At 36.4% G+C, this 27,733-nt stretch overlaps 1 protein-coding gene across 14 annotated transcripts in view; it reads right to left on the reverse strand.

Annotated features, from left to right (window-relative positions):
* TBCK (TBC1 domain containing kinase) overlaps positions 1-27,733 on the reverse strand; it is an 88,428-nt gene that overhangs the window by 48,748 nt on the left and 11,947 nt on the right. For all 14 annotated transcript variants that reach the window (XM_015623935.2, XM_015623937.3, XM_015623934.3 and 11 more), the window contains 17 exons: positions 17,737-17,851; positions 16,184-16,257; positions 15,063-15,204; positions 14,519-14,579; positions 13,169-13,230; positions 12,359-12,420; positions 11,878-12,026; positions 10,803-10,941; positions 9,840-9,939; positions 7,930-7,979; positions 7,465-7,594; positions 6,548-6,646; positions 5,252-5,314; positions 4,278-4,404; positions 3,689-3,739; positions 2,901-2,984; positions 542-627 (listed from right to left, as the gene is read on the reverse strand). In XM_015623935.2, coding sequence (XP_015479421.1) covers positions 542-627; positions 2,901-2,984; positions 3,689-3,739; positions 4,278-4,404; positions 5,252-5,314; positions 6,548-6,646; positions 7,465-7,594; positions 7,930-7,979; positions 9,840-9,939; positions 10,803-10,941; positions 11,878-12,026; positions 12,359-12,420; positions 13,169-13,230; positions 14,519-14,579; positions 15,063-15,204; positions 16,184-16,257; positions 17,737-17,851 — 1,594 coding nt within the window. The remainder of the gene's footprint in view (positions 1-541; positions 628-2,900; positions 2,985-3,688; positions 3,740-4,277; positions 4,405-5,251; positions 5,315-6,547; positions 6,647-7,464; positions 7,595-7,929; positions 7,980-9,839; positions 9,940-10,802; positions 10,942-11,877; positions 12,027-12,358; positions 12,421-13,168; positions 13,231-14,518; positions 14,580-15,062; positions 15,205-16,183; positions 16,258-17,736; positions 17,852-27,733) is intronic.

Raw genomic sequence — 27,733 nt, forward strand, 5'->3', positions numbered from 1 at the left:
TTCCTCCATCATGAAGATTTTTTTTCCAATGGAAAACATGTGTATGTTATGCACTTGTCCCATATTTGAGACATACTCCTGGCAAATGACTGCTTAGCATTTTCCAAGGTCTGACCTATCTACAAGATTGATGATGATGTACTTTTTCTATCAGTTGAAAAATAATGTGTCATTTGTGTTAATCAACAGCATTCAATTAGCCGCAGTAGTTTCACTATTGGCACTTTATGGGTACACTAATTTTTGCATACTAACCCACATTTAAAAAATAAATATATATACACCTTTTAAGATGAATCTAAGTTATAATAACTGGCTATTAGTATTTTTATTGTATTTACCATACCAGCAGACCAGGAAGGACTAAAGAATCAAAACTTTACCCTTTTATCAGCATGTTCTGGAAGGTCTATTAATATGCAAGTTTTATTTTTGTCAAAGTGTTTCTGAAGCAGTTTGGAAAAGCATCTCATCCCAGCTTCCCTCATTTTCCCATTCTTAATTCCTTTGGATAATACTTATAAGGACCCTTAGCACTTACATCTGGGATAAACCCAATTTCATTAAGGTGGTTACTCAGCTCTGGATCGTGGAATGCAATCATCTGGGAAAACACTGTCAGGTACTCTGAAATGAAAAATCCGAGACTGTTGTCAAAACCACAAGCCATCACATGCTGCTTGCTCACAACAGAGCTCTAGGATGGCCACTCATTTTAAACCTACAGTAAAACAGCACCACTGCACTCCTTGTTATCATTACATTGAATACAGAGGAATAAATATTAAATTTTTCTTCTTTAGTACATCTCAATTTGGATTTTTAACAATGGTTTAACTTGATACACACTTAGGTTGTGATGTATGCTTGACATGCAAAGTTAAAGACTGTTTAGTAACCAGTAAGGAGAAATATCCACCATAAAAGATAAAATTTATTACAACTTCAGCCTGGCCTATTAGGTTGATGGGTACAATTTCATTTAGTTGTCTAAATAACACTTAGTTTTAATTGGAAGAGAAGCAGACAGCAGAACACAGGACAGTGACAGATTTCTCTCAGTTCTGCCCCTCTCCCAGTTTTGTCCACACTGCCACATACTCTGTTAGAAGAAAACTGAAGAGGCAATAAGATTGCAATTTTGTAACAGATGGTAATTCCTTTTCCTCCACATTCCCAAGAACAGAGTAATTAGGCTGCAGGGAGCTAGTCCTGGGGAGCAACAGAGAGAGAATGCAAACTCGGATTCCAGAACATGCTGGCATCTCAATGCTCCACACAGTCTATGTCTACACAGAAGACATAAAGCAGCTAAAATTGCAGTGGGTAGTTAAATGACATATTCTTAACCCTTTCCTCTACCTCAAAAAGGCAGGGAAAGATGCAGCATTTTCCTTTAAACCATTATTTATATATTGTTTTTTGACATACAACCTTAGAAAGGATTAATTAGAATACTGAAAGAACCCTGAAGGGTCCCATCTCCCTGAGTCCTTGACGATGCCAGATGTAGAACAGGAACTCAGGAATGCCTACACTACTTTGGTTCACAGAATCCTACTGACCTGTATTTCTAACTTTGGCTGATACATATTTTTACAAAGCTCTTTAGGAATAACAGCAGGAAACCCTACAGAGCAAAAGTGTTATTTTATGGAACAGTATAACCACTTGAGAAAAGTCTTTAGTAAGCTATTAATCTTGAAGTCTAAAGTAGCTGTCACCAGAGGAACATATTTATTCTTTTCATCTTTTGACCTTTACTGCAAGCAATCTTTCTTTACTGAAAAAAGGATATAAACATGTTCTCTAAAATAAGTTTTCCTATTATTTTATTCAGTTCATAACATCTCTTACCCACTGTCTTTCATACATAAACTCTCCTAACCCTGGCATTCTCTCCTTACGTTAGCTCTCTCCAATTATATAATATTTAAATGCTTTTACATCTAATTAGTTCTGTTGATCAGTTCTTAATTACTTTCCTTGAAGACAAAAAATGACAGACACTTTAAAGCTGATGAGTTCCACAAGAAATAAATAAAAATTCTTTAAAAGAAATACAAGGACAACAATCCATACTGATACTCAGTATTCAGTAAGCATTCATAACTGCTTGCAATTAAAAACATTAATTACCACCTGTTTCTTTTGATTACTAATGGCTTTTGAAAGAGCATTTGTTTTTTATAGACTGTCCGGAAGACAAATTATCTTCCCAACACAGACTGTGCCAAGGTGACTTTCTAGGTGGAGACAATTTCTTTTTCATGCTTCCATGAAATTTAGAATTACTTTTCAATTAAAACAGACATTCCCAGCTACTGTTTTAATTTCTCTAAGTTACCTACATACTTGTTGAAGGCTGAAATATGGAACATTATTCCTTGCGGTTTTCCAACTCCTGTCCTGTATTGAATAACATCATCTGCTCAATAAGAAATTCCCCTCAAATCACTATTTTCCTGAATACCAAAACTTTAATTTTCTGAGGAACCCCTAGTTTGTCCTGTTCCTCTTCATTTTCCCTTATTGTCCAAACAGCTTCTCTAACATGGTGACTTTTGAACACCTGAAGGGTAAGTGTTTACAACATAACACTAGAAAGACTATTTACTTTATAATAATAACTTTACTTATTTATTTTCACAACTTTGCAGGACTGACTTTTACCTTGGATATTACATAGAACACTTCTGTGTGTGTGCACATATGGATTTTGTCTCCTATCTGAATCCTTAACCACTTATTTTGTTCCAAATTTTCTTGCACATCTATATGATTTTAACTGCATCCCAATTTTGCAACCCCTTGCAAAAAAAAAAAAAAAAAGAGTATTTATATATCCAGAAACAATTCCACTTCTCTTACAAGTATACCAAATAAAGGGACTGACTTACCTTGAATAACATGAGAATTATCCTTCAGAAAGAAGTTATACAAATACTTTGGAATAAAAGCAGACATACAGGCATATGCCAGAGCTGAAATAATTAAAAAAACAGATGCAATGACAAAGGCAGAATTCAATTACACCTAAAAAAGTTCATTATTAACCAGATAATAAGCATAAATACTTAATCTGTACACAAAAATGATTGCATGCACAGTAAGTATAATAGGAGTCATTGTCCTAAAAAACTAGTCTTCCCACACAATGACCCTATATAAAGAAAGCCAAGTACAAGACAATAAAAGCTTGGAGTACACCTGTTATGAACAAATCACATTCTAAGAAGATAAAGGTCATATACCTAAAGCTGATCTGAAACTTTCAGGCATTTAAAACTACCATCAGCTTTTCTGAACAAAGCTGGCCTGACAGTTTAACACTTAGGTTACCAAATAATACATTCAACTTAAGCAAGGCTGAACTACAGCTTCACTGAAAAACACAACTGTGACAGCAGCATTTCTTCCTTCTTCTAACTCAAGACTTATTGTGCTTTTTATTATTCATCATTATTGTGCTTTTCAATAAACAGTACTTGAACCCCTGCTTGAAGAGCACTACACCACATGCAGTTTTCAAAACCCCAACCATTTCTTTTGACCTGTGGCAACAAGAGCTTTGAAATCCTTAGTAGACACAGAAACTTTCCATCTCTAAGTGGATTCACACACATCTGTCTGGACGTAGATACAGAGGAAAGACTCTGCTTTTCTTCACTCACTGCAGAAAACTCACCTTCATTGTTAAAATTCAAGTACAGAAATGGTGCACAAAGAGAGTCAAGACCTAAAGAGAGAAAAGCCATGAAGAAACAGCACAAAAAGCTTGTTTATTTTAATGCACAAGATGAAGACATTAATTTATAATGAAAATTTGCGCACTAGATACTGCATTATCAGGCCTCAAGAAATGGTGAGAACAACAGTGAAATCTACGCATGAAAATGTCAAGGATTTCAAATTGTTCAGTTATAATGCCAAATTGATTATTCTGCTGAGGCATCCAAGATATACCAATTACCATCCCCAGAACTCAGTAAATTTTGGAGCTTAATAGCAAGCAACGGACTTATAATTTTAAAATAAAGTGACTGAAGCTTATGAAGACTGAATATATAACAGAGTGGGGAATTCTTTTATTACAAATTAAATATAAATTATTAGGATTAAAATTTGCAATAACCCAGAGTCATTCTTCAAAGGAAACAGAAAGGAAAGCACCAAAAAAAAAGCTTAATATGGTGGGGGTGAAAAGCAGGAGGTACTTTAAAGTCAATCAAAACTTTTCATTCAATTATCTGCCCTTGCCAACTAGTCAAACTCACCTTGCCAGTACACCAAATTAGGATGGGAAACAACCCAGGCCTTCAACACACGTCTGAACTTTGCATGACCCTCTGGTGATGACAGCAGTTCATCATACTGATGGCAACGAGGAATATCAACTTCAATCTGCAGCACAGCCAAGCATACAAAGAGAAACTGGGATAAGTGGGGCAGCACTACAGCAATCTTGCAACACTAAAGGTGGAAGTCAGCCAAAATATGTAGGTCAGACCACCATCATAAATGATCTGCTTCCTCCATCATTCTCAAAACTGAAACTGACAGGGAACCTAACAGACCTGTCAAAATTTAAAAATAGAGATTTTTTTTCTCCTTTTCTGTGCTCATATTTTTTAATGGGTTCTAGCTCTTGAAAAAGGCAGAAAACAGACAACAGTTACAGGTTTGTTACTTCTGGACTCATTTTAGGTGTTAATATTGCTTTGCTCTAAAAGATAGATAAATCAGAGTTCTCAACATTGCAGCCAATTTGATGGAAAATATTTCTTCACCCAGCTGAAAGGAACAGCGGTTGTTTGCAAAGTCTTATGTCTGGTAAGAAAATGTTTGAGAATGTTCTCTTCTTGGAGATCCAAATTGCTCAAACCCCCATTTCTGTAAAGTATAGTTCACATTGTAGGACCGCAAGGTACTCAGCAGTATCTGCTACAAGGCCCAACAGGCACAACAAGCATTTGGTAAACCCAGGATTTTTAACAATAAATCATTAATATTGTTCAATACACTGCTGCTGCTACGGAAACAGTGATTATACAGTAAAAAAGGATTTCAGCTTCCCCATGTTGTGAGTTAAAGTATTTGTCTCAAACTCTTTTGCAAGATGCTTGCTACAGTAAAGGCTAGAGGGCAAGGGGAACCATATTGTTGTTGTCCACCACATGTGCTGTAATAGCCAAGTGATGGGTGGGAAATATCTTCAAGTGACAATATTTGGTAACACCGTAAGTCTTACTTGTCTGTCTGTAGGAATTGGCGTGTCTTTATCAATGGCATCATATTTTGCTTCTATGGCACCCTAAATGTAAAAGAAGAATATTTGAATTTAGAAAGCCATCACCAACGTAAGTGCATAAGACAATCCACATGGTGAGATAGAGAAGTTGACTGTTTTTGTTAAGAACTTCAGTTAGCAGAAGAACAGAAGATTCTGAGAGCTTAATTTTAACAAAACCATCTTTATTCTGTTACTAACTTAAGACATACATACCTTTCCATACATCTGCTCAGCATGATCTTCAGTGCTTTTCAGCTGCTTACACAGAAAGCCATGTACTTTGTAGTTCCCCATTTTCCAGTCAAGAGATGCTCTCAGTTCAAACAGTGCTTACCTCAGCTACCGGCAAGTGGCTTTCAGCATCATCTCTAAAGTAACTGAATCCACCTGCCTGTTAATTGATTCTGCCAATATAGATGACTTAAGCAGCCTGTCCCTGCATAAATCCCAAGGCAGGAATATTAACAAGTCCACTTTAATGTTATGGGACAGGAAAGCACACATACTGTACAGATGGCAAGTTGCTGAAGCGTGAGAATTGACTCATTCCCCAAGACTCAGGCTACAAGCCTGACCAGCAGTTTTTCTTCCCCTTTATAACTTTTTTGTTGGTTATATTATATGGTATTCAGAAGATCATATCCTAAGCTAAATCTCCTGAATAACTGATGTGTTATCTCAAAAAATCTTTATGATCCACTGCTGCAGGATTGCAAGCAAAGTAAATCCAAAAGCTGGGTAGCCCAGCAATTCTGTGAGAAGCCTTCATTTCTGGGACATTCCATTGTCCAAAAGGACTGTATTTGATTGATTTATTCTCCATTCTTACAGGGAAGTGTATTGATTTGTACATGAGAAAAACACATTTCATATTTTATCCTGTTTTGTCCAACTACTGCTCACTGGAGCAGAAGGACTGTCAACTGCACTTATCAAAATATTAAAAATCAAAACAAAAAACCCCTGTTAACTACCAAATGTCAGAGTATTATTTTCCACTGAAGGTAATAATCAAAATTAAAGGCAGTCAGTTTTACATATGCTTTCTGGAATCAAATACCCTTACAGAAAAGAAGTAAGTTTGTCAGAACATTGTCTTTATTTGCACAATTTCATGACTAATTTTGCTTGAAATTCCAGTAACCTACCTGCCAAATCTTTAAACCTATTCCAGCTTCCTTCCTTGTCAACCCCACTCCTTGTCAAACCCACTCCATCCCCAGTCAGTACTGGAACTTCTCCAAATGCCCTTACCTCAACACCCAACAAGGCAGCCCAGGTTATGCCTCTCAGAAGGGGAGGGATGTCAATCCTGGCTTCTTTCCAAATTTGGTTTTTCTTGTATGGATAGGCCTTCAAAAAGAAGAGATTAACTGCAAAAAAATGCTATCATGTAACTGCAACAGTTCAAATCCCAAAACTGGGACAGTCTTTCCCCAAATGAAAAAGCCTAAACAGTGAATACAAGTTTCACAAAAAGCAAATTAAATTTCTAACTGGAAAGCCTGGATGAAGGACTACTCTTTGATGTTAAAATATCCACTCTTTCTCATAAATGCATTCACATGCTTTGGTATATCATGGAGAGATCTCCTAATCCAAATGTGTACTATGCTTTTTTTCTTCATTATATCTTTCTTTTCATACTATGCATCCATCTTGGTTTCATTAAACATTTCTAGTTTATCCTTGATAATGCTCATCAGCTCTCTCATTCTTAAACAGGAATCTATCTCTCTGCATATATGTAAATTAGGGGCTGCTATTCCTTTACCCAGTATAAACCTCACATTTCTGACATGGCACTGCCATGTGTTCCAATACTTTACTGCTTGGAAATGCAAAAATTTTACAGGCATATTTATATCTATAATAACTTAGTCTGTTATGAAATAAAGGATGTAAAATTGTTTTCATCAGTAAATAACCAGTATTAGCATCAGCTCTATTTCCATATGCATGCTTTAAAACCTACTTTTATATTCACCGGTACTGAGAATTATTTGTTCTATTTTTATTTTCAACCTTATTATACTTCTGAAGGGTTTTTTCTTCCCCCTTTCCTACTGTGGTCTCTTGTATCTCTGCTTCCTTTTACAATTACTTGGTGCTTCAAAATCGTCCAATTAAAAGACCAAATCAAATTATCCAGCATTACAAGGACTCCATACCTTCAACAGCCTGTCAAACAGGACAATTCTATTTAGCTGGTACTCTGTGTCCCTCTCCCGGATGATCAGAGGAAGAGTAGCAGCTGCAGAGAGCTCATTGCTACTGTTGGAATGAGGTAAAGCTGGCTGGCTGGAAAAAAAAAGGATAGTAATAGTGAACAGCAAGAAAAACAAGTCACTGAAAATAATTACTAGTACATGAATCATTTCTAACTTAGAAACCAGAATAAATGGACAATTTTGACTATTCAGCACAATTGATTTCCAGGACAGAGGCTAAGATCCTGAATTTGTAATCAGGGCCTTAAGTGCAGTGTGCTTGTCAGGTCTTGACTTTCAGAGCCAAAGACACATTAGTTTTGCTTAAGGGAGACAGTTGTGTCTAGCTTTGCAGTGTGATTCTCAAATAAAACTAGTAACTCAAAATTCAGTGTGTTACAGATACACAGATTTACAGATACTTACTCATCTTCAAGCAATGGATAAAATGCTTCTCCGCCAACATCCTTCAGTCTCTGAAAGGAGAAAGAAAAACAATTTGTTATCAGAATGCCGCTCAGAATTCAAGTGGAAATCTTAGTGGAATACAAAAACTATTAAATAGCAATTCATTTGCCAAATTCAGTGACCATCCTTGAGACTGAAGCATTAGCTCGGTCCTCCGCCTGCAATGAAGCATATACAGCCTTCAACACTGAAACCTTTTGCTAATACAGGCCTTTTGGAGCTGATGGAAGTTCTCCTGCCTAAAGATATCCACAAACCTATTTCCACACAAAAAAAATGGTTCATATGCACCATGAATTAACAGATCAGAAAAATTACATAGTTCTTTGTTTCCTTGTTTGTCTACATGGACTTCCTATCCAAGTAGCTGCAAATCAACTTGCTTTTATGGTTTTAATTAGTTCAAGAGTTAAATAAACTTGAATTCCTTTAAGGAAATACACTCAGCAAAGGTGACAGACAAACGTGGCTGGATTTTTTGACTGAAGTTTTCAGACATCTTATGGTGCATGATTAATATTTAATGCCATGTTCCCTGCAGTGCTCTGTTTTGCAGTTCAGCCCTTAACTTGCAGGCACACGACAGCCTGTTCCTCTTGGGGCTGACAGAGGAGTTCATTGTCAGTTCATTCAGTACTGCACCTCTTTTGATTATAGGCATCATGCTCTGCTCTATAAAAGGTGTTTGAAAAACTGCACAAGTTCAAAAACTTATTTCAACTAACACTGCAAGTCTTGCATCTTCCACAAAATGAAACTTCAGTATATAATTATTTCCTGCTGTATTTATAGAAGCAGGTAGTGATATCCAAAATTACAGATGAAAATGTTTTTAAAAAGCCTTAAAAAGCTGCCCTCTAGTGAGAGCAACAGTAGAAGCTGCAGTGTGTATTATGTTTAAAATAGATGTTGCATATTTTTCACTTCCCTCCTGCCTTGCAAGCTCCATTGATCAACTGAAGAAAATAACCCAGTTCTTTGTCTGCCTTGATGCATTTATGTGAAGCAGTGCAAAGTTCTACTGAAGAAATGTATTTACACAGTTTTTGACATACTACCTCCAATACTAAGGTGGTAGAGTCAGGAGTCACCTTTTTTGTACTAACCCCTGTAATCATATGGAAAGGTTTTTTTAAAAAAAAACAAAACTGACAGAATTGCATCTGCTGCTATAAAAACAAACTCCAAACAATGCAGCATAGTTTCCCAATTTAACAGCAATGAAGTTCTACATGAGCAAAGACATGTAAACAGTCAAAACATTTCAGCGATATATGCAGTAAATCTTGTGACTGATCATTACTTCAAGCCAAATCATGAGTTATCATATGCTGATTTTCCCAATGAAGATGCATTTTGTAAAATGCTTTGAAGAATTTTTGAACTTGCTGTTTCTACTGTATATTCCAGAAAATTAATAATCAGCTAGTGGAAAATTGATATCCAATGTTAAATATAAAGCTTTTGAGGAGCTGAAACTGAAATGAGTTGGAAATGAAATGATTTCGGATAATGTGAGCCATTGACAGACAGTAATTAAAGCATACAGAAGACATTCCCTAAGCAAACAGTTGTAGCAATCATGGAGAACAGCAGATGGTACAGAAATATATGTATTACACTGGAACAAAGCAGGTAACAGAAAATGGAAAGGGAGGGACAGAAAACAGATCAAATTTACTAAGCTTTTGAAGACAAAGCAATTTAATGTCACAAACCAGAATCTAAATTGGACACTAAGAAGTGTTCTCTTGGAATCAGCGCCAGTTCCATTGGTAAAAACAGCAGTAGGAGCTGCTGTTAAATATTCCCTTTAAACAAATGTTTCTGCAGAGAAGAACATAAGAAATGCACAATATCACTCTTACGTTTCGGAGCTGGCACAGAGACAAAGTCACAGTTGTGTCATCCAGGAGGGAACTTCTATCTCGTCCTTGCCCAAAGCTCTCACCATCTTCTAATAAAAAGCTTCAAAAATGAGAACAAAAAAAAAAAAAGAATTGGGTCATTTTATAACTCAGGACTTGAGCTAGGGAAAAAAAAATCTTACATCAAGAAATTTCTTCTTTAAAACAAAGTATTAAGTCTTAGAAGTATACTATGTTCACTCTGCATGGCATGAAACCTGCTATCAAGAGAATATACAATCACCTTAAGTTATTCAGACAGCCTTTTCTGTAAAATGGCACATTTCAGGTTTTCTATAACTTTGCTTTGCATATAAAGAAAGAGTTATGAGACATGGGATTAATATCCCCTTTTATTCCTTGATCTTGCACAGATCAGGCCTATCATTTATTGTGAAAAGCAAAAAGGAAATATTATCATATGAAAGGCAGTTCCTATCATGACAAAAAACCCCAAGCGAAAGTCTGACCTTTTCTGTTGCAGTCCATCTAAGGATACAAAGGTATCCAAGACAGAGTGTACACAAATTTTCCATTATTATAATATTTTTAAAGTAGACCATATGAAACTGATTTTCAGAATTTACTTAACCTAGCATTCTCAGTGTCACTTAGAGTTAGACTTAGAGTTAATTTTTGAAATTAACTCCTCATCTTCAAGATAGACAGCATGGTGGAAAATACTTCTCCCTCATAGCTGAAAAGCACCTACATTCAGGTGACAGATACAAGGCATTCAAATCCCTTAAACTGGATAAGAGGGGAAGTGACTATTTCCTTCTGTTCACAAATGCCATTTGCAGTGTTTTCTACATGTACAGGTCTCTAAACTGAGATGTTCTCTTGTAATTGCTAGTGTCATCCACCCATTCATCCATCCATCCATCCATCCTCCTTTTTATTAAAGTGCTTCTCCATCCTAACTTGGGAAGTGTGCAGATAGGTGGCTTGGATCGAATGATTTCCTTGTTGACAAGCTCTTTCTCCAAGTCTCCTCCAGCCAAACACCAGAGATAATAAACCTCTTCAATTGATCTTTCTGCTAGGTAATCATTATCTTCATCTGTTGGGAGAAATGACACAGAAATAAATTACAGATTTTTAGGTAGTTTTTCTACAACTCTAAACACATACTGTTGAAAAAAAAATTATTCTGCTTGAAAGGTCATAACCTTAATGTGAAGTTAGAGGAAAGGTGATCTTTCCTTTGCAAGTGCTGTTTAAGGAGATTCAAGGAAAGAAGTCATTAAAAAAGCAGGTATTTCTGCAGTTTGCCATGAACCCCTCACATGAATACACTGAGTGTGAACTTTTGCTTCCTGTGTGCTTTTAAACAAAATAAAACTGTTCTGTACATAGCACTAAGAGGCAGACTAAGAGTTAAAATAAGAAACAAGTGATTCCTACTGAGTAGTTACAATCTCTCTTCCCTTCACATACCACACTCATTCTAACAAGGCAAAAAATCTTTGTCTAGATGAGATTTTCTAAATATCTCCAAGTTCATAAGAAAAAACTAATCACGATTTAAGAGCAATAACATTTTCAACATACTATAGTTTAAAACTTCGAAGTTTAATATTTCAGTCCAGAATGTGACCTCTTTCATCAAGACTTTGTTTTCCAGTACTTCCAAAGATCATCTCATGCTATGATCTAGTAGAATTCAATTACCAATAAGTGGAAAAAAAATTACCTTATACGTGCACATGTTCAAATTCTAAAGGCAAAAGATGACGCTGCTTTTGCAACACGGGCTTGAATGCTAATGTTATTTTTGCCCTGAGGCTGAGGCATAAAATTAAGATTTGACTCCTTCAGCTTGCACACATCACTCAAAACATGTTTGCCCATGTCTCCCTCCATTAAACAACTTACTGCATTAATCTAGTGTTGTAACATTTAATAGTCTCTGAGAATAATTTGTTGGAAAGAAAATGCAATAACAATTTCTTTTCCTTCCCCCTCCAACAACATTTATCCCACTACCTGCTTTTACCTTTACATAATTGACTTATGTCTTCAGGTAGTGTTAAATTGGCACACCTTGGAGAAGATGAGAACAGACCAGCAGGTTTGTGGAAGGGAAGATATAGTGAGGATACTTCACCGAACAAACTGTCATGCAGCAATTCCTCTGGAGTTGGCCTTAAATTAAGAGAAGAGGATAAAACAATTAGAGCAAAGTGCTCCCAAAAATGTAGCATTTCAGCAAAAAAGGTCCCCAGTAATAAATATTAGCAAGTTATTTTAAATTATATTGGATTTCAGACCAATGTTTTTAATTCATGCAGTGCAACAAACTAGTCTGTTTACAGCCCAAATTCAGACCTCTAATTCTTCTCTTTTAAACAGTGAAAAGCACAAAACTGAGAATTTCTTATAGGTAGCCCAAACAGCAGTATTCAAAAAAAAAGGTTCAGCGACAGTCCTTCTAATTTCATAGTAACCTTTACCAGGCCTTTGGACTGAGTACTTGCCTTTTAGAAGGCTGGAACGTAAGGCATTTCTTCAGTAGAGCTATGATATTTTCAGGAAGGTCCTGGAACAAAAGAAAAATATGGAGGAGGTCTGTTTATTACTGTCTTAATTCAGCAAGTCACTTGGCTCATACTTAACTTTTAACATACAGACTACTCATTTGAGGGCAATAAAACTGCACACCTATGCACCTGAGGTTGGCTGTGTGAGACTGAAATTCTGGGGAAGCAATTCTTCTCACCTCCCAATCCTATATTTGATTTAGGGGGAAAAAAAATCTGAAAAATTTGCAGTGTATGCAGCCTTTCACTTATTTTTTAATTTAGATATTCTGTACCCTGCTGGAAACAATGCAGTACCTGGCAACTTCCTTCTGCTATCAATCAGAACTCTTTCATATTATGTCCCAAACTACAAAGACACTGAAATTCAGTGATAATTTTTGTGGGTAAGGAAAAATTGAACTATATAAACCTATACTATCAGAATGTGTAAAGTGGACCAGATAGAAGACTTAATTTCTGGAAGAAAAATACTTGATCAGCAAAACTTAAAAAAAAATTTATAGATTATTAAACTACTCAGAGAGCATTAACATTTAGTGAGACTGACAGCAATTTTAAGAAAGAATATTAACAATTGTGACTATTCAAGAGGATCTTAGATATGTAGTTTTTCAAAAGTTTTCATCATACTGCAACACAGTAAGTGACCAAATGAATTATTAAAATAAATACGCAAAATACTATGCAGCAATAATGAAATATTCTGGGTAGGACAGCATGGAAGAGCAAATGAGTTTCACAAACCTTAATAATATCAAGGCAACCATGTTCTTCAGCCAACACAGTTACAATATCATCTACACAGCCTTTTGAGAAACAAACAGAACAATAAAAAGTTAAAGATTATAATAAAATTATACCAGTTACACAGGATATCAGATAAATGTCCACTCAAATAAAAAGCACTTTATTTTGGCTTTTTACTGACATTGCTACATCACTTGAATTATCAAAATCAGAAATGAAAATGATTATAACCTATGCAGACAGAAGTCTAGGAAAGTTAATGAGCACATCTAAGGTTACAGTGAAAATCTATTTACAGGCCTAGTCCAGAGTGTCAGTCTCTGACAAATAAAGCAAAACAGCCCTTCAACTTAGAAATAGAAATATAAAAAAAAAAAATTCCTTGGAAGAACTTAAGGGTGCCTACATGAATTGTGAAGTAATTTTTGCCTCTCTTGCTCCTTGCAGATAATATCAGCAGTATTTTAGAACTTCTTGTCACTACTTTATTGAACAAATAATTCCCAAGTCAGCACATGAAAGCTTTTCAGTGGATAAACCAACACCTTGAATTCAGATTGAAGGGTATGGAGATGCTTCAGGAAGCCTTGTTACCAAATCCCCAGAAGAGTCACAATTCCAGCACTCAAGCACTAGCTGCTGAATGAAAAAGATATTTCTCCTGACAGCAATTAATTTTAACATTATTGCTGTTCACTCTGGATTATAATAACTTACTGTTAAAGCTTCAAATTGCAAACTCATGCCTTTCCCCTTCCCATGGTTTATACATAAACACCACCAGAAATCAAGTTTTAAAAGCCACAAGGATAGTTCCACTTCCTGACTCATCTATACTAAGCCAAAATTCTATTTGTGCAGTGATGTTTTATAGTTTGAAGGTGAAACTAGAGACAAAAGCTGAGTTCACTTCTCATCTCTCTTTATTTCTGTCTTCCTATCTGAGTCCTGCTTCTCCCTGCTTGGCCCATTACTACACAGGCACTATAGGGATAGTTTTCTTCAGTGTCATCAATTCCTAACTCATTTCAGAAACCTCCCGCAACTCAAACCAACAAATAAACATAAAAAGTACTATAATTCTTGAGGATATTTTATTGTCTTTTATTTTTTTTCAACAGCTTGCCCTTACTCAAATATACTTCCAGCTCTTCACAAGTTTTTTTCCCTGGTATCCAGCTCCATACTTTCCCTAGAGAAGTAACACACTACAAATGCCTCCTTAAATCTGTAGATGAAAGATGACAAAGGCCAAGTGTAAGTATGAGAATCATAAGCTGATTAGTCTGTAAAGCTATAATCATAGAGTTACCTGGAAATTAAAAAAAATCATTTTGTGGTACTTACCTAACGTAAGTATAAATTTCAATCTTTCTGCTATCTCCAAACTCTGAAATAATTTTCTCCCCTAAAAAAATAACAACGTCAAATTACACTTGAATTTGAAAGAAACAGCTATGACATGAAAATATTTAGATAACACTGTATCCCATCTTTATACAAAACCAGTGAAATAAGCTTCTACATGTGAATATTAGACATATCAAAACTATTTGTAAGAACAAAAAACTTCATTTACCCCAGCTATGGCAGAAACAGTTTCACGTAGTAATATAGCAAAAATGTATCAATAACTTCTCTTAAATGGAACTGCCTTGCAGTCAAATTTTTGTGGCTTCACAGGTAACTATCCTTCATGGTTAATGCATATACCAAGCATCCAATATACTAAAATGCATCCTATTCCTTGAACAACCAGTACTGTCCAGGTAGGAATGCTAACATATTCTGACATTTGGGCTTGGGTGATGGGCAGGGTGTCATCAACCCCACACTCAAGAGCAATCAAGTTATTGAAACTATTCCCCCAGAGTCAAATTCTTTTACATACCATGCAAAGCTCAAATAATATTATACCAAGAGACCACAGATCTGATTTCGGGCCGGAAGGCAGAGGCTTCTCACACTGAGTGTGATCACTTGGTTTGCCTATTCCCTGTGCAATTACTTCAGGTGCCAGGTATGATGGGTACCTAGAAAGATGTAGCAACATTAGATACTATCCTTCTGCCCAAAAAATCTGACTTCCCATTACATAATCAGAATCATTTGGCATTCTGAGAAAACAGAATACTGCCTATTTTATTCAGTCAAAATCTAAACATTGCAACAAAGTTCACTCCAGCGTAGTGTTTACTACATTAAAGGTCAAATCCCAATCTCTAGCTCTGTTGTTTTGTGAAAGAAAACCTCACCTTTCAAAGTGGTATGCTTACATACCTTAGGGAAAACAGATTGAGTTTCAGCATTAGGATATTAAGTATATCCTAGACTCACTCATACTTTGGGAGATGGCAGTAACTTTTTCCACTGATAGGGTATTCCCAGCAAATAACTTTCAAGTTTGCAAAAAAAGTAACAAAAAGTGTTAAGAACATAAATTACCTTCTACTAGACAATTTTAAAATAATATTATCACTATCCTTTTTGTCAACAATTCACTACAGTATCTAAAAATCTGAAACCATCAGAAAGGAAACATCAGTTTCTTCTGGCCATGTCTTTAAGAATAAGCTCAGTATTTAATCTGAAAAAAACATGGGACCTCAAAAAATGCCAAAGTGACAAAAAACTCACTTCAACAAAGCTGTGGTTTGTCATACAGTATGATCACTTGAAAATATATCATAAAACTATCAAGAGACAGAAAGCCTACATTGGTGGGTAATAGCAAAGCACTGACAGTGCATTTTCCCAGATTTGAAATTAGGAATCCAAGTCATAGGGAACTATTAGTATCTGAAGGCAAATCTGGGGATAAAGGATAACATGACAGTTATGGTAACATGCTGGCATGGCAGCCATTCTTTTTTCTGTTCATCTCACCTAGTCAGATGACAATCTCATCAATGACATTATCAGAAGCTTCTGTATAAAGGGTGCTTGAAACACAATATATTTTCTGAAAAAATAAATCTCTGATATATTTGTATTATGTAGCTACATCCTTACCCTATAGGAAAATCAACATCAACACCTTGAGCAGTCATATGGTAGAGTCCAAATTTAGCCAACTTCACGTGTCCCTGAAAAGGCAAAAATAAATGACCAAGAGCAGCAGAATTCAACCCTGGAAGAATCTGTGTTTAAGTTAAAAAAGTTAAAAACAAAATTCAAAAATAATTTCAAACTGCATTAGCTCTCAGAGGACAGAAAGATATAAAAAGCACCTTCTTATGTTTCTGCCTCATCTATTATGCAGAAGTGCACTGCAAGTTAAAAATATGTTTATTTCTAATGCTTTTACTTCTCAAGAGCATTAAGGAAATCACTTTGCTTGGAAAAACATCAGAACTTTTAAACTTACAGCATTAATTAAGTTCAGTAAATTAAAAAGGTTTAAATATTCCACCAAACATTTTTTTCTTTTTGAAAACTGTTCATCCTGTTTGACTCTTAGAACTCCCTAAACATGACCAATATTCCCTCAATTCTTCCATTTACCCAGCCTTGCTTCTGCAGATCTCCCTTCAACTCATTACCATCTTGCTCTCCTTAACAGTAGCATTACATATTTTCAACAAGCAGTTTTTCCAGGCACTTTCTTCTTATTTGTGAAGAAAGAGCTGCTAACACCAAAACAACAAAAAATTAGGCACAGAAGTTAAACTGAGGCCTTATTTCCACTGGATTGTGAATTACACTCAGCCAGCCTCCAGATGGTGCAACAGAGAAGGCTACATCAGAAAGCTTTCAAAGGGTAAGGGAGAGCTTAGTAGTTTATTGTCTCACAGCCCTCTTCTGTTCTTTTATTGATTTTAGGAGTATCTTAAAATCCTAAAGTACTTTTGCATGTTAGATCATTATTATGATTTTTATTTGTTTACAGGCATACAAAAATATATGTGTTCCTTATTTTTGTCCTCTCCTTTCTTTCCCTTCCAAGGGGAGGATCTGGTTATTTCACCTAAGCTGAGTTTAAAAAAGGATAGATAGAGGAGTTATGCAGGCAGGTTCAACTCTTTAGCTGCTGGTTCTGATGAAGAAACTGCTCCAAAGACACCAGTAGCTATCAATTTCTCTCAACATTTATGAACAGAAATTGTATTCCACCCTGCCAACTCAATAGTCTGTGATAACAGAAATGACAGATACTTAAATTTCAATAATTTAACATGAACAAAAAAAATACCTTAATATCTTAAAAGGCAAGTATGATATCACCATGTAACACAATAAATATTAGTGACAGCTAATTAGCCATAAGAAGTATTCTATTCAAATAGCTAGGAAGGTGCTGTGACTAATTACAATGATGACAAGTAGATTACCACTTGAAGAAGGGAGAAAATGTGTGGCTTGGGATAGAACAGAAAAATAAATTCAGCATTACATTTGAAACTTAGGAAATGATGGAAAATTGTACTTTAAAAAAAAAAAAATAAAACAACTTCCCAGATCTTTATCCATATCAAAAGTGCTATGACTATCCAGTCTCCATCTATGACACAGCACGGCACTTGATAGCAGCAAACAAACCCACAGATTTATTCCTGTAGCTGTACCTTTCGATCCAAAAGGATATTGCAAGGGGAGAGTGCTCGGTGGACCATTCCATGCTGATTCATATATTGTAAACCTTGCAAAACCTCATATGCTATGCATAAGATCTTTGAAGAACTGGAAAAAAACCCAAACAAATCAACAACATGTTATAGTGAATATTTTCCTTTTCAATCTGTAAAAATGTAGTGTTTCACAGCTATTCCAAACAAATGTGAGACATTTACAATTCCAGTAAATTGTAAGGGATCAGCATTGAATATGTTGGGGTATGTTCAGTGCCACACACACATCTCAAAATCCCACAACTAGGTTTCTTACTCTGAACAGGTCCTTAGGAAGTGTAGAAAATGCTGACAGTATAAAATACTCTCTTCATTAGAAACTTACCTAATCAGGAAATAAAAAAAATCTCAACCCTCCCTTATTTTCATTTGCTCTTTTTAAGTCTCCTACTGATACTCATAAAAAAGTCCTGAACAAAAAGTTTTTAAAACTCAGATAGTAAATAGAGCTTATTCAGAAGATGGCAGAGGCCTGACTAGATCATACCTATAGTCTTCAGTCATCTCAAAATCTAACACAAGGACAAAAAAGGGCAGAAACTACGTTTTCAGCACATTTTGTTTCAAAACTTTGGAAGTATCAACCTCACCATCTTTGTACAGAAACAACAAAGCTTACCACCCAAAACATTTTGACATAACTATGTATTTTGACCAAGGTTACCATTTCCTCTAAAGACTGATAGCCTTAAAGAGGAAATTCTGTGAATAATTGATCAGGAATTTATACAGATCACCATAACAGACTTCCAAAGTGCACTCTAATTAACAACAAAAGGCTCAGATCTCATGTCACCAAGAGAGATTCTATTTAACTTTCTACTCTTCCTGTCTACTCCCCGCCAGCCATTTCAGATATTTTTGGTAACTTTTCCTCTGCAGGCACTGGTTTACACAATGTCCAAAAATCAAAACATATCTACTTATAAAGACCTAACTTTACATCCCCTTTTTTTGTATTTCATTGTTAAAAAATAACATACAATAACATTCTGGAGGATATTCACTACCTTCTCTTGCTTATTAAAACCTTGTGTAACAGCAAAATGAGGAGGAGCATTTCACACTATTTCCAGATGATGACACTGACAAGCCAACTATCTAAATATCAAAATTAATTTCTTTATTCAACTTCATCAGCTGCTATTAACACCTGATGGAATGACAAAATTTTGTCATCAGAGCTAGATTTTGACAAAATCCACACTTAAAACAAATTCTGAGACTAGTACAATACAGAAATACTGTAAAAAACCGTGACTAAGTTAACCTGCCTGCAGCTATCCTCCAGACCCTCACCTTTTATCTAGAACACCTGTGAAGTAAATCACAAGAGTTATGAATACATACTTCTAAAAATTTTAAGCACAAAGGGAATCTATTCTAACATATGTCCATACTGCTGTATCTTAAGTCTTAGTATTTGAAAGTGATTCTCAAGTTCTTAGCAATTTGACCAAAACCTCATAGCTAATAACCACAAAACCAAAACAAAACCCCACAACCATTTAGTTCCTCTCTTCCTAGCACCTCTCACCCATAAGCTAAATCCTATTCCACAGCATCAGACACTATTAGCTGTGTACCTTTCCCCTCAGTCATTCTTAGGCATATGAATGTGGTAAAAAAAAATCACCTTAAAAGTCTTCAGCTTTCTTGTGTGTTTTTTTGCCTGCAATGCAAATCCTAGTGATAATGGTGGCAAACAGTATCCCCTCTCTCATATTCTGCTCAGTTTTGCAAAACAAGACATGAAAAATAAGTAATGGAGTATTCATGTTTCCAGTAAGGAAATAATTGAAAATGAACAATTAGTACATCATGAGGTATTCTAGCCTAAAAATTGTTTCCCTGTGTTAAAAAATAAAAGTAAATATGGCATATTAAAAAACCAAAAGTAACTATTAATAGAAACGAAATTTGGTGGCCTTTGCTGGAGAAAGGCAGTGTGCTGTGCTGGCGCCAGGGGGCGCCAGCCACCCATTTATTCTCCAAGCTCTCTTGTAATTAATTAAAAAAACACCCCAGAACCCGGGAAAATACATGAAAATATTGCTTTGGGACTCTTTGCTCTTTAAGATAAACCCTTCACATCGTCACAAGGATCAGTACACGAGTGGTAACTATTTTTCAATATGCATTCAATGCTCAGTGCTCTTAAACTCTTGATGCCACCCTGCTGGGCAGAAGCTTTGAGCCAAGCACCTCACACTGGTCAGCAGAGAGGGAAATCTGTGTAACAAGCTCTGCATTGCACTGCTGCACCTTGTGCAGCCCGTATTTATTAGGGAAAATACACTGTGCGGTTACAACCCATGAGATTCGCATTTAATCCCAAACGGCCTGACAACTACACTTACTGCTGTTATCAAGCCCAAGAGATTTCTCTCCTTTAAACTTCCCAAGGCCAAGTTCAGCTGATGTTCCCAGCCTTACTGGAGATCACTACCAAGGCTGTCCCCTTGCTGCAGTAGGTCTCAGCTCTGTCTCAGGCACTACAGCCACTGTCAACGTCGCAAGCATTGCATCAGCCTTTGGCAAATGCAGAAGGTACACTCACAAAGCTGCTTCCAGGCTCCAGGTCAGCTTGACTTTTCAAAAAAAAAACAAACCATAAATAGAAAACATTGTTCTAAATGAGGACAACACTTACAGAAATCCAGTGTTGGTGGCAAGATCTGAGCAGATTCAGTAACTTATCCCCCACTTAGCTGGAAGCCTGTTTCTCGAAAGACTAGCTAGTGCTGAACTATGATAGATGTAGCCCTGGTTTAACTACTGGGCCCCTTGTACTGCAGAGGCATCAACACCTTTTTTCAAGGATCAGTATCCTTTAAAAGAAGGTGGAGGGAATAAAACAACAGCAAAAGCACTAGAAACAACACAGGAGCCCTTCTACAACAAGGTGGCTCCTCTCCACCAGCGGGGAAAGAAACAGAAATTTATTTGCAAAAGGAACACACATTAAAGAAGCTATCTGCATTTTAATCCTCAGTCTGGATACCAAAAAACCTATTCAGCTGTAGCCTAGTCAGCCAGGCCTCTAAACACGGGTTCTCTTCAAGAGAAAGGACTGCACATGGGTGTAAAATCAAACTGGTTAAATTCAATCATTATCCTGGTTTGGAGAAGAAACACAGCCACAAAAAGAGGTAATTTTGTGCTCCTTCATACTAGAAATCATGAATTAAAAAACTGTAAGGATTAAAACCAATACTAAATTTGGGGCTATAACTTGAATGCATAGAAAAGGATGCACTAAGGAGAACTGTATTCCGCCCTCAGATCCACCCTGTAAGTAGGATGAGGGAAAAAAAATCTCTACAAGTTGATAGGAGCAAGTTCAGCCAACAGTACAAAACCCAGCATGGTTAAGAGAGGCATGTGCATGGCATTTGTGGGTGGAGAGAGAAGGGAAGTCTACTTAAAAACCCACAAAAAGGAGGATTGTTTTATTACCTCCAGAACTTGTCAGACCAAAAGCTATACCAGACAAATGACTAATTTCCACACTGTAATAGTACACAGGTGGCTGCATTGTGCCTTCACAAGAAACATTAACTTTTCCACTTAGCAGTGAGCCTGATCTCTAGTCTGTTGAATTTTTACTGTTAAGGACACAAAAACATTTTCTGGAAGTTCGCTTCAGGAATAATAAAACTAACCTGTCAGGAAACAGATGTTCTAGCAGAGTTTCAATCTCTTGTGGTTCTGCAAACCCACTGATGAAATAATCTGAGTGCTTAGGAGACTGTTGCCACTTTTTGGATTCAGATGGGTGGGGTGGGGTGGGGAAGAAAAGCTTCTTAGTTTACCCACTGCACTCCTTGATCTGAAAGAGAACAGCTTCTGGGCCAGGGTGAAGGGGAAAGTATTAGAAAAAGTTGGCATAGCCAGAGTCCTATCTTCTTCCAAAGGATCATATTTTAGCAGAGAGAGTGAGAAAGATGGATTATCAGGAACCAAATAAAGACAATAAACCCCGAAAATGATCAGGGGATTGGAAAGCTAAGAGTGAGCATACTCACCCAGTAGTGAGTGAGCAGTACCTGGGAAGAAACAGCTAAGAACTGCTCAAGTCACAGATGAACATAAACACAAGATCAAACAAAAAAAAAATTGCTTTATTTAGAAATCAAAAAATTTATGACAAAAATGTGGTATGCTGAATTCCTGCTGAAAAGACCATAGCAATATTACCTATATATTATTCAGTTTAAGTGGCTATTTATTAACTTCTAATTTATGATTAATGGGAATGATAATGCAGCTGCTTGCAGAAGTGGGAACTGGACTCCAAGAGAGGATGCTCTAGGAACAAACAATTTCTTGCAACTAATTATTTCTACTTTAGACAAAATTACTGGTCTTCCAAATCCTAAATATAATCATATTAGCTCAGACCAAAAATTATTTCGGACCACTATCCTTTTTCCAAAACAAAACAAAACCAAACCTAAAAACAGACAAACAAACAAAAAATAGCAAAGGCAGATGGTTGCCTAGGAGAAAGGGAATACAGAGTACAGAGCAAGCACATATGAAATTTTCTTTAATATTTTCCTGACTTCCTACTTCCTCCAATCCAAGATTTCTTCTGGATGAAACAAAAGTTTGCCTCCTAAGCATCATGTTTCATAGTATCACCTACTAATTCCTGTGGCATTCCAAAGCCATCAAGAATTCTTTCAGTAGAATCTCCCTGCTATTTTATCATTGCTCAACTCTGGAGCAGGAAAAGCAATTGTGAAAAAATGCATTTGACAGCCAGCAGCATGATAGTTGCTACACACACCACAGACTGCTGAAGGGAAAATAAAAACTACTTCATGCATGACATTGAATACTAAAGAACAAGAGGACTGCAGAGCACACAGCTGGAGGTTGGACATGGGTGGGTCAAGAGGCTTGACTTATTAAACTGTCTGATGAAAATAATTCCAATGTGAGAAAAGAAACAACAAAGAGATGAATGTTCAGCATTTATGTGAGTAACATGGAAGTTATAGGTTCACAAAAGTTTATTTCCCTCCAGTTTAAAGGAAAATCAATGCAAATCACACACAAATTCACTCCATTATCTTTAAGAGAAGAACATTCATGGAATTAACTGGACATACATCTTCTCCATCTTTTTTCAGTGCTAAAATAAAACAGTTTAATATGAAAGAGTAATTTGGTATCCCCAAAGATCTTCCTGTCTTGCTACTGCGTCCAGTCCTACCTTCTAGACTCTGTCATCTCCTCTTTTGATACAGAGGCAGCTATTCCAGTGTAGTAATCAGTACATAGTGGTTGTGCTGGTTTTGCAATGATTAATTTTTGGTGAAGAATGTGGGCATCAATCCCACTACCTCTCGTAAGTGCACTGGTGTCTGGCCAGTGTCAACCCAACACATTTATGTACCTGTACAGCAGGACAGGAGCAAAAACAACAGGCTGGAAGCAAAGTGAAGGCAGGAGCAAAATCTTGGGGAAAGCAGAAATACTTCTGCCTCTTACAAATACATTTGTGGTATTTTTAACTGGTTATGGCCAGTCATAAATTTAATTTATTTTTATGCCTTTTTATCAGTCAACACAGAGCTCCCAATCCAGTTTTTAGAAGGAAGAAAGCTGTGCCTGCAAAATACTGACAGCGTGTCAGTACTTAAAGGACTATTTTGGGTAAGAATGTTTCATCAAGTGAAATGAACAGAGGCCCCACCAGAATCTGAAAACAAAACAGGACTGGTATCAGAAAGCAAGCCTCCTTGCCATCTACTTAACTGCACAGAGTCCTGTAATTTTGTAAGTACTAGAGATGTACATGTGGATTAGTACTAAGTCATGTTTCCTCAGTGCAGTGGCAATTTAAGGAAAGAGGAAAACATTAACAAAAACTGGAACCAGAAGAGCAAGACCAAACAGGGTAAGATTATGCTGAGGATACCAAGTTTCTGAGTTTCTCTTTCCTCAGATTTAACATTTCACAGGTATATACACTGCAATGCACATTTTAGTAATTCCTTTATTAAATCTGGGCATTTTGTTCTAACATTGTAATATTCCCATAAAAAGTAAACTCTAAAGAAAAAGAATCTCAACAAGCAGGATTCTTAAGAAGCTAACAGCACTGAAACACAGGAGTGAAAACATGGGTTCCTCTCCCAAAGCAGAGTGTCAGACAGGATCTGCCCTGAGGAAGCACACCAGAGCAACACAAACCAGCAACATCATCAATCACTATCCCTGAACTTGTGAAACTAATACACATTTGGAATCCAGGAAGGAGATTCATCACAAAAAATTGTGTGTGTTCAAAGTGAAAGGGAACCAGGTTGTGAACAGATGTAATGTTTCTGCACTCATGAAAGTGACAATATTTCAATAGCAGCAAAACTATAAAACAAAGAAAATGACATTTGCAGTTAGTTCCATTATTGCCAACAATGTGGATAGACTGGTCAGAAATGGTGTGGCCAAGTGGTTCAGCAAAGGATAAAGTTTGGGTATAATCCCAGCTGAGACAATCACTACGCTGACCTCAAGAAAGCCATCTGACCTCCTTATTCCTCAATCAACCAGCTGGAAAACTGGATAGAAAGCAGAAGTGGGTTGAAAACCAGATGTGCAGATAAATTGGGTCTTCCTGGGTAAATAAATTACAAAATACCCTATACAGAATATAAAGAGTTTGATGCAGGTGGGAACAGTTTATTTAGCACTTTATTATGTGTTTGATTAAAAAATGACACTGGGGACTAAGATTGTAAACACTGCCAATTTACTTGGAAATGCATTCACATTACCAGAATGAAATGAACTGGAAAGGAATGCAACAAACAGAGAATAAGACACACACAAAAAAGGAATTTTATAGACAAGAGTCCTCAGAAGTCACTAACTCATGCACAAGGTTATTTCACACAGGATATCTTCAACAAGTTCATCGCTCACCTGAGGAAACTCAGAAAGTCCTTTCATTCCTTTAAAAAAGTTCTAAACTGCAAGCATGACTTTAAGAGCAGCACAGATGATGTTACACTTTTACGAAGGTCTCAACTTGTAATGTATGATAAAAGTCCATAAAAGAACAGATGAAGGAACAGACAAAGAAAAGCTTTATATATAGAGCACATTGAACACAACACTTTTTATCAGACAGGTGATTTTTCAGAACTTTATCACTTTAAATTATGCAAGTCATAAACCAAAAATTTTCAAAACATTGCACCTTAATTCCTTTTGGACATCCAGCGTTCATCCCAAAAAATGGGAAATCAAGTGAAAAAAATAGTTTTGAAAAGTAATTACACCTTATAAAGTGCTATTTTAATCAAACTTCTGGTGCCATCCTGTTAAATGCCCAGAACGAGAATGACAATAGACATTTGCAGTTTTTGATTTTGCCCCTGATTAACTTCTAAAAAGTTTTTTTTGCATCTTAGCCTCAGCTGGCTCATATGCTGTATGTGACATGCAATAGTGATACTTTACATTGTGCAATGTGCAATGTACAATTTACCATGTGCAATAAGTGCAATGAAATAAATTATTTCAGTCACTAGATAGAAAAATTAGGTGAAGTAGCTCTGATTTAAAACCCAATCAGAGATTCAGCATTCTTACCACTGACTATACACTCTGAGTAACATCACAGAACTAGATGCACAGGTGACAACAAAAAAAACAAAACCTAACAGGAGGAAAACACAGTGACCCCAAAATATACAATAAAGTAGTAGCTTCAATAGCATGATATACATGTCACAGGGCCAAAATTTCACTGAAGGAAACAACACATCTCACATTCTCCTCTCCTTCTCCAAAAGGAGTGATCTCATAAAAAGTAGTAGAGTTAAGATAATTGAAGTCAGATATCCAAAAATCTTTTGCCTTCTTTGGGACTCCCCTGAATAAATGCATGCACATCTAAAAGGCCATACATTGTGACTAATACTCCATCAATTCTCCCTGCTGCAACTGAGGGCAAGGTATTGATCTGACATTTTAAGACCATAGGAGTGCTTTCTCCCATTTGAGGTTATAATGTACAACTTCCTATTTTACTTTAATTTTAAGGAAGACCTTTATCTATGGCATGAGAATAGAGTTTTACTTAATGTCAGCCATACTGACTTTCTCCTCCACACCACAAGAGAAGTGATGGGTCCCAGCCTCATCATACAAGGAGACAGAATCCCTCACTCTCACTGCGGTGCTCTGGGTGGATCAGAAAATTCTGATCAATGAAATATTTTAAAAGAAAAGCTGAAAATGAAGGTTAATTATTGATGCAGTTAACATTGTTGCAGCTGTGTGGCAGTATAAACTGAACTGACAGCTCAAGAAATCATAACTAGCTATCAATAAATAATGCTGTCCTTGAAGTCAGACAGGATTGGTTTTTTAAAATTAATTTTTGCAGGCATCTCTATGAGAGGATTAAACATTATTAACAAGCCACTTTCCTAATTAAACCCTTCTCCCCTATTTTAAAAATTTTCAACAGAACTTTTAAAGCTATGAACAAATCTTCCAACACTGCACAAACCTTCAAAAACCTGGATCCCTATATCAATGGTACAGACACTACTAAAAAGTGAAACAGAATGAGAAGTTTCAAGAGAAGAACAGCCTGCAAATTCAAGTGATCAAAGGGACTTTACAACTAGGCCAATAAGCACTGGTGCTGCTAGGAATTTCATAGCTAACAACTAATCTTGCAAAAGCTGCTAGGAAGTACATCACTTTGATCTATAAACCAGTACACATCATCACAACAGGCAGGAAACACCTATCTGGAGCAGTAACCATAAACTTACGTGTAGATGAAGCAGATGCCTGTGACTATAAATTAGGAATTTATCAATCACCACACAATTAATACTAAATTTTCTTGAAAGTGACAAGAGAAATGTGATCACCAAAGGGGCAAATAGAGAGGGCTGCAGTTGCATGTAGGAGAAATACACACCAAAATTTGCGAGACTAAAGGGCAAGAGAAGCAGAACCATGCAGGACATAAATATGCAGGACATAGTCCCAGATACATAGGAAGGATGACTGGCAAAACATAAAATAAGTACTACTGGAAGTACAGGAAATCACACATTGCAGGGGCTGGATAGTGCTGATTACATGAAAATATCAGGCATTAGATAATAGTAGAAGAAAGATTAGTTCATGCTTCACTTGAAGAGCTCTTGAGCTTTACCACCTTGATTTCTAATAACCACTGAGGGCCACAGCTGCCTCTGTTGATTGCACAGCATCAGCTCTGTGGTATTGGGATACTCACAGCTAATTTACAGTAAGTATCAATTCCATGTACAGAGTGGTGAGTAACAATTTGCACGAACTAAGCTTTAGTAAGACGTATACTCTAATGAATGAGCGAAACCTTAAAACTAGCCTGATCTGCCAGCCTTCTAAACACTCTCAAAAAAACAGTGTCCAGTGCCCTGGTAACTCTTTAGTTACACACCCAAGAAGAGAATATCCATATGCACAGAAGAAACAAATCTCAAACCACAATGACGTGAGAGATGTTTGCAAGCACATCAGTGCACCTAAATAAACCAGCTCTCTGATCCCTAATTAGTGACAAATGCTCCCTTGAAGACATTGCTCAGTAGTCCAAAAGCAAGAACTTGCACTTAAGAAAATAAAATTTTCTTGAAGGATGCACTATAAAGCAAGTCTAACAAGTGCTCACTCTTCCATTTTTTTCCCCCTTTCTAGAAGCAGGATGAAGTGTCAAATACTATTTTGTTAGAATAACCATGTACTAACCACATCTTGTTCTCACAGACTACAGCAATTTTTATGCTAAACACAACTATCATAAATCAACATTAGGATTAATAATGTGCTTTAAATCCCCTAAGATTTGCACACTACAGATTTGACATTTGGGTTTTCAGACATTAGCTAATTAGTGTAATTTGCT

Source organism: Parus major, chromosome 4 (assembly GCF_001522545.3).
Source record: "Parus major isolate Abel chromosome 4, Parus_major1.1, whole genome shotgun sequence".
Classification (NCBI taxonomy): domain Eukaryota; kingdom Metazoa; phylum Chordata; class Aves; order Passeriformes; family Paridae; genus Parus; species Parus major.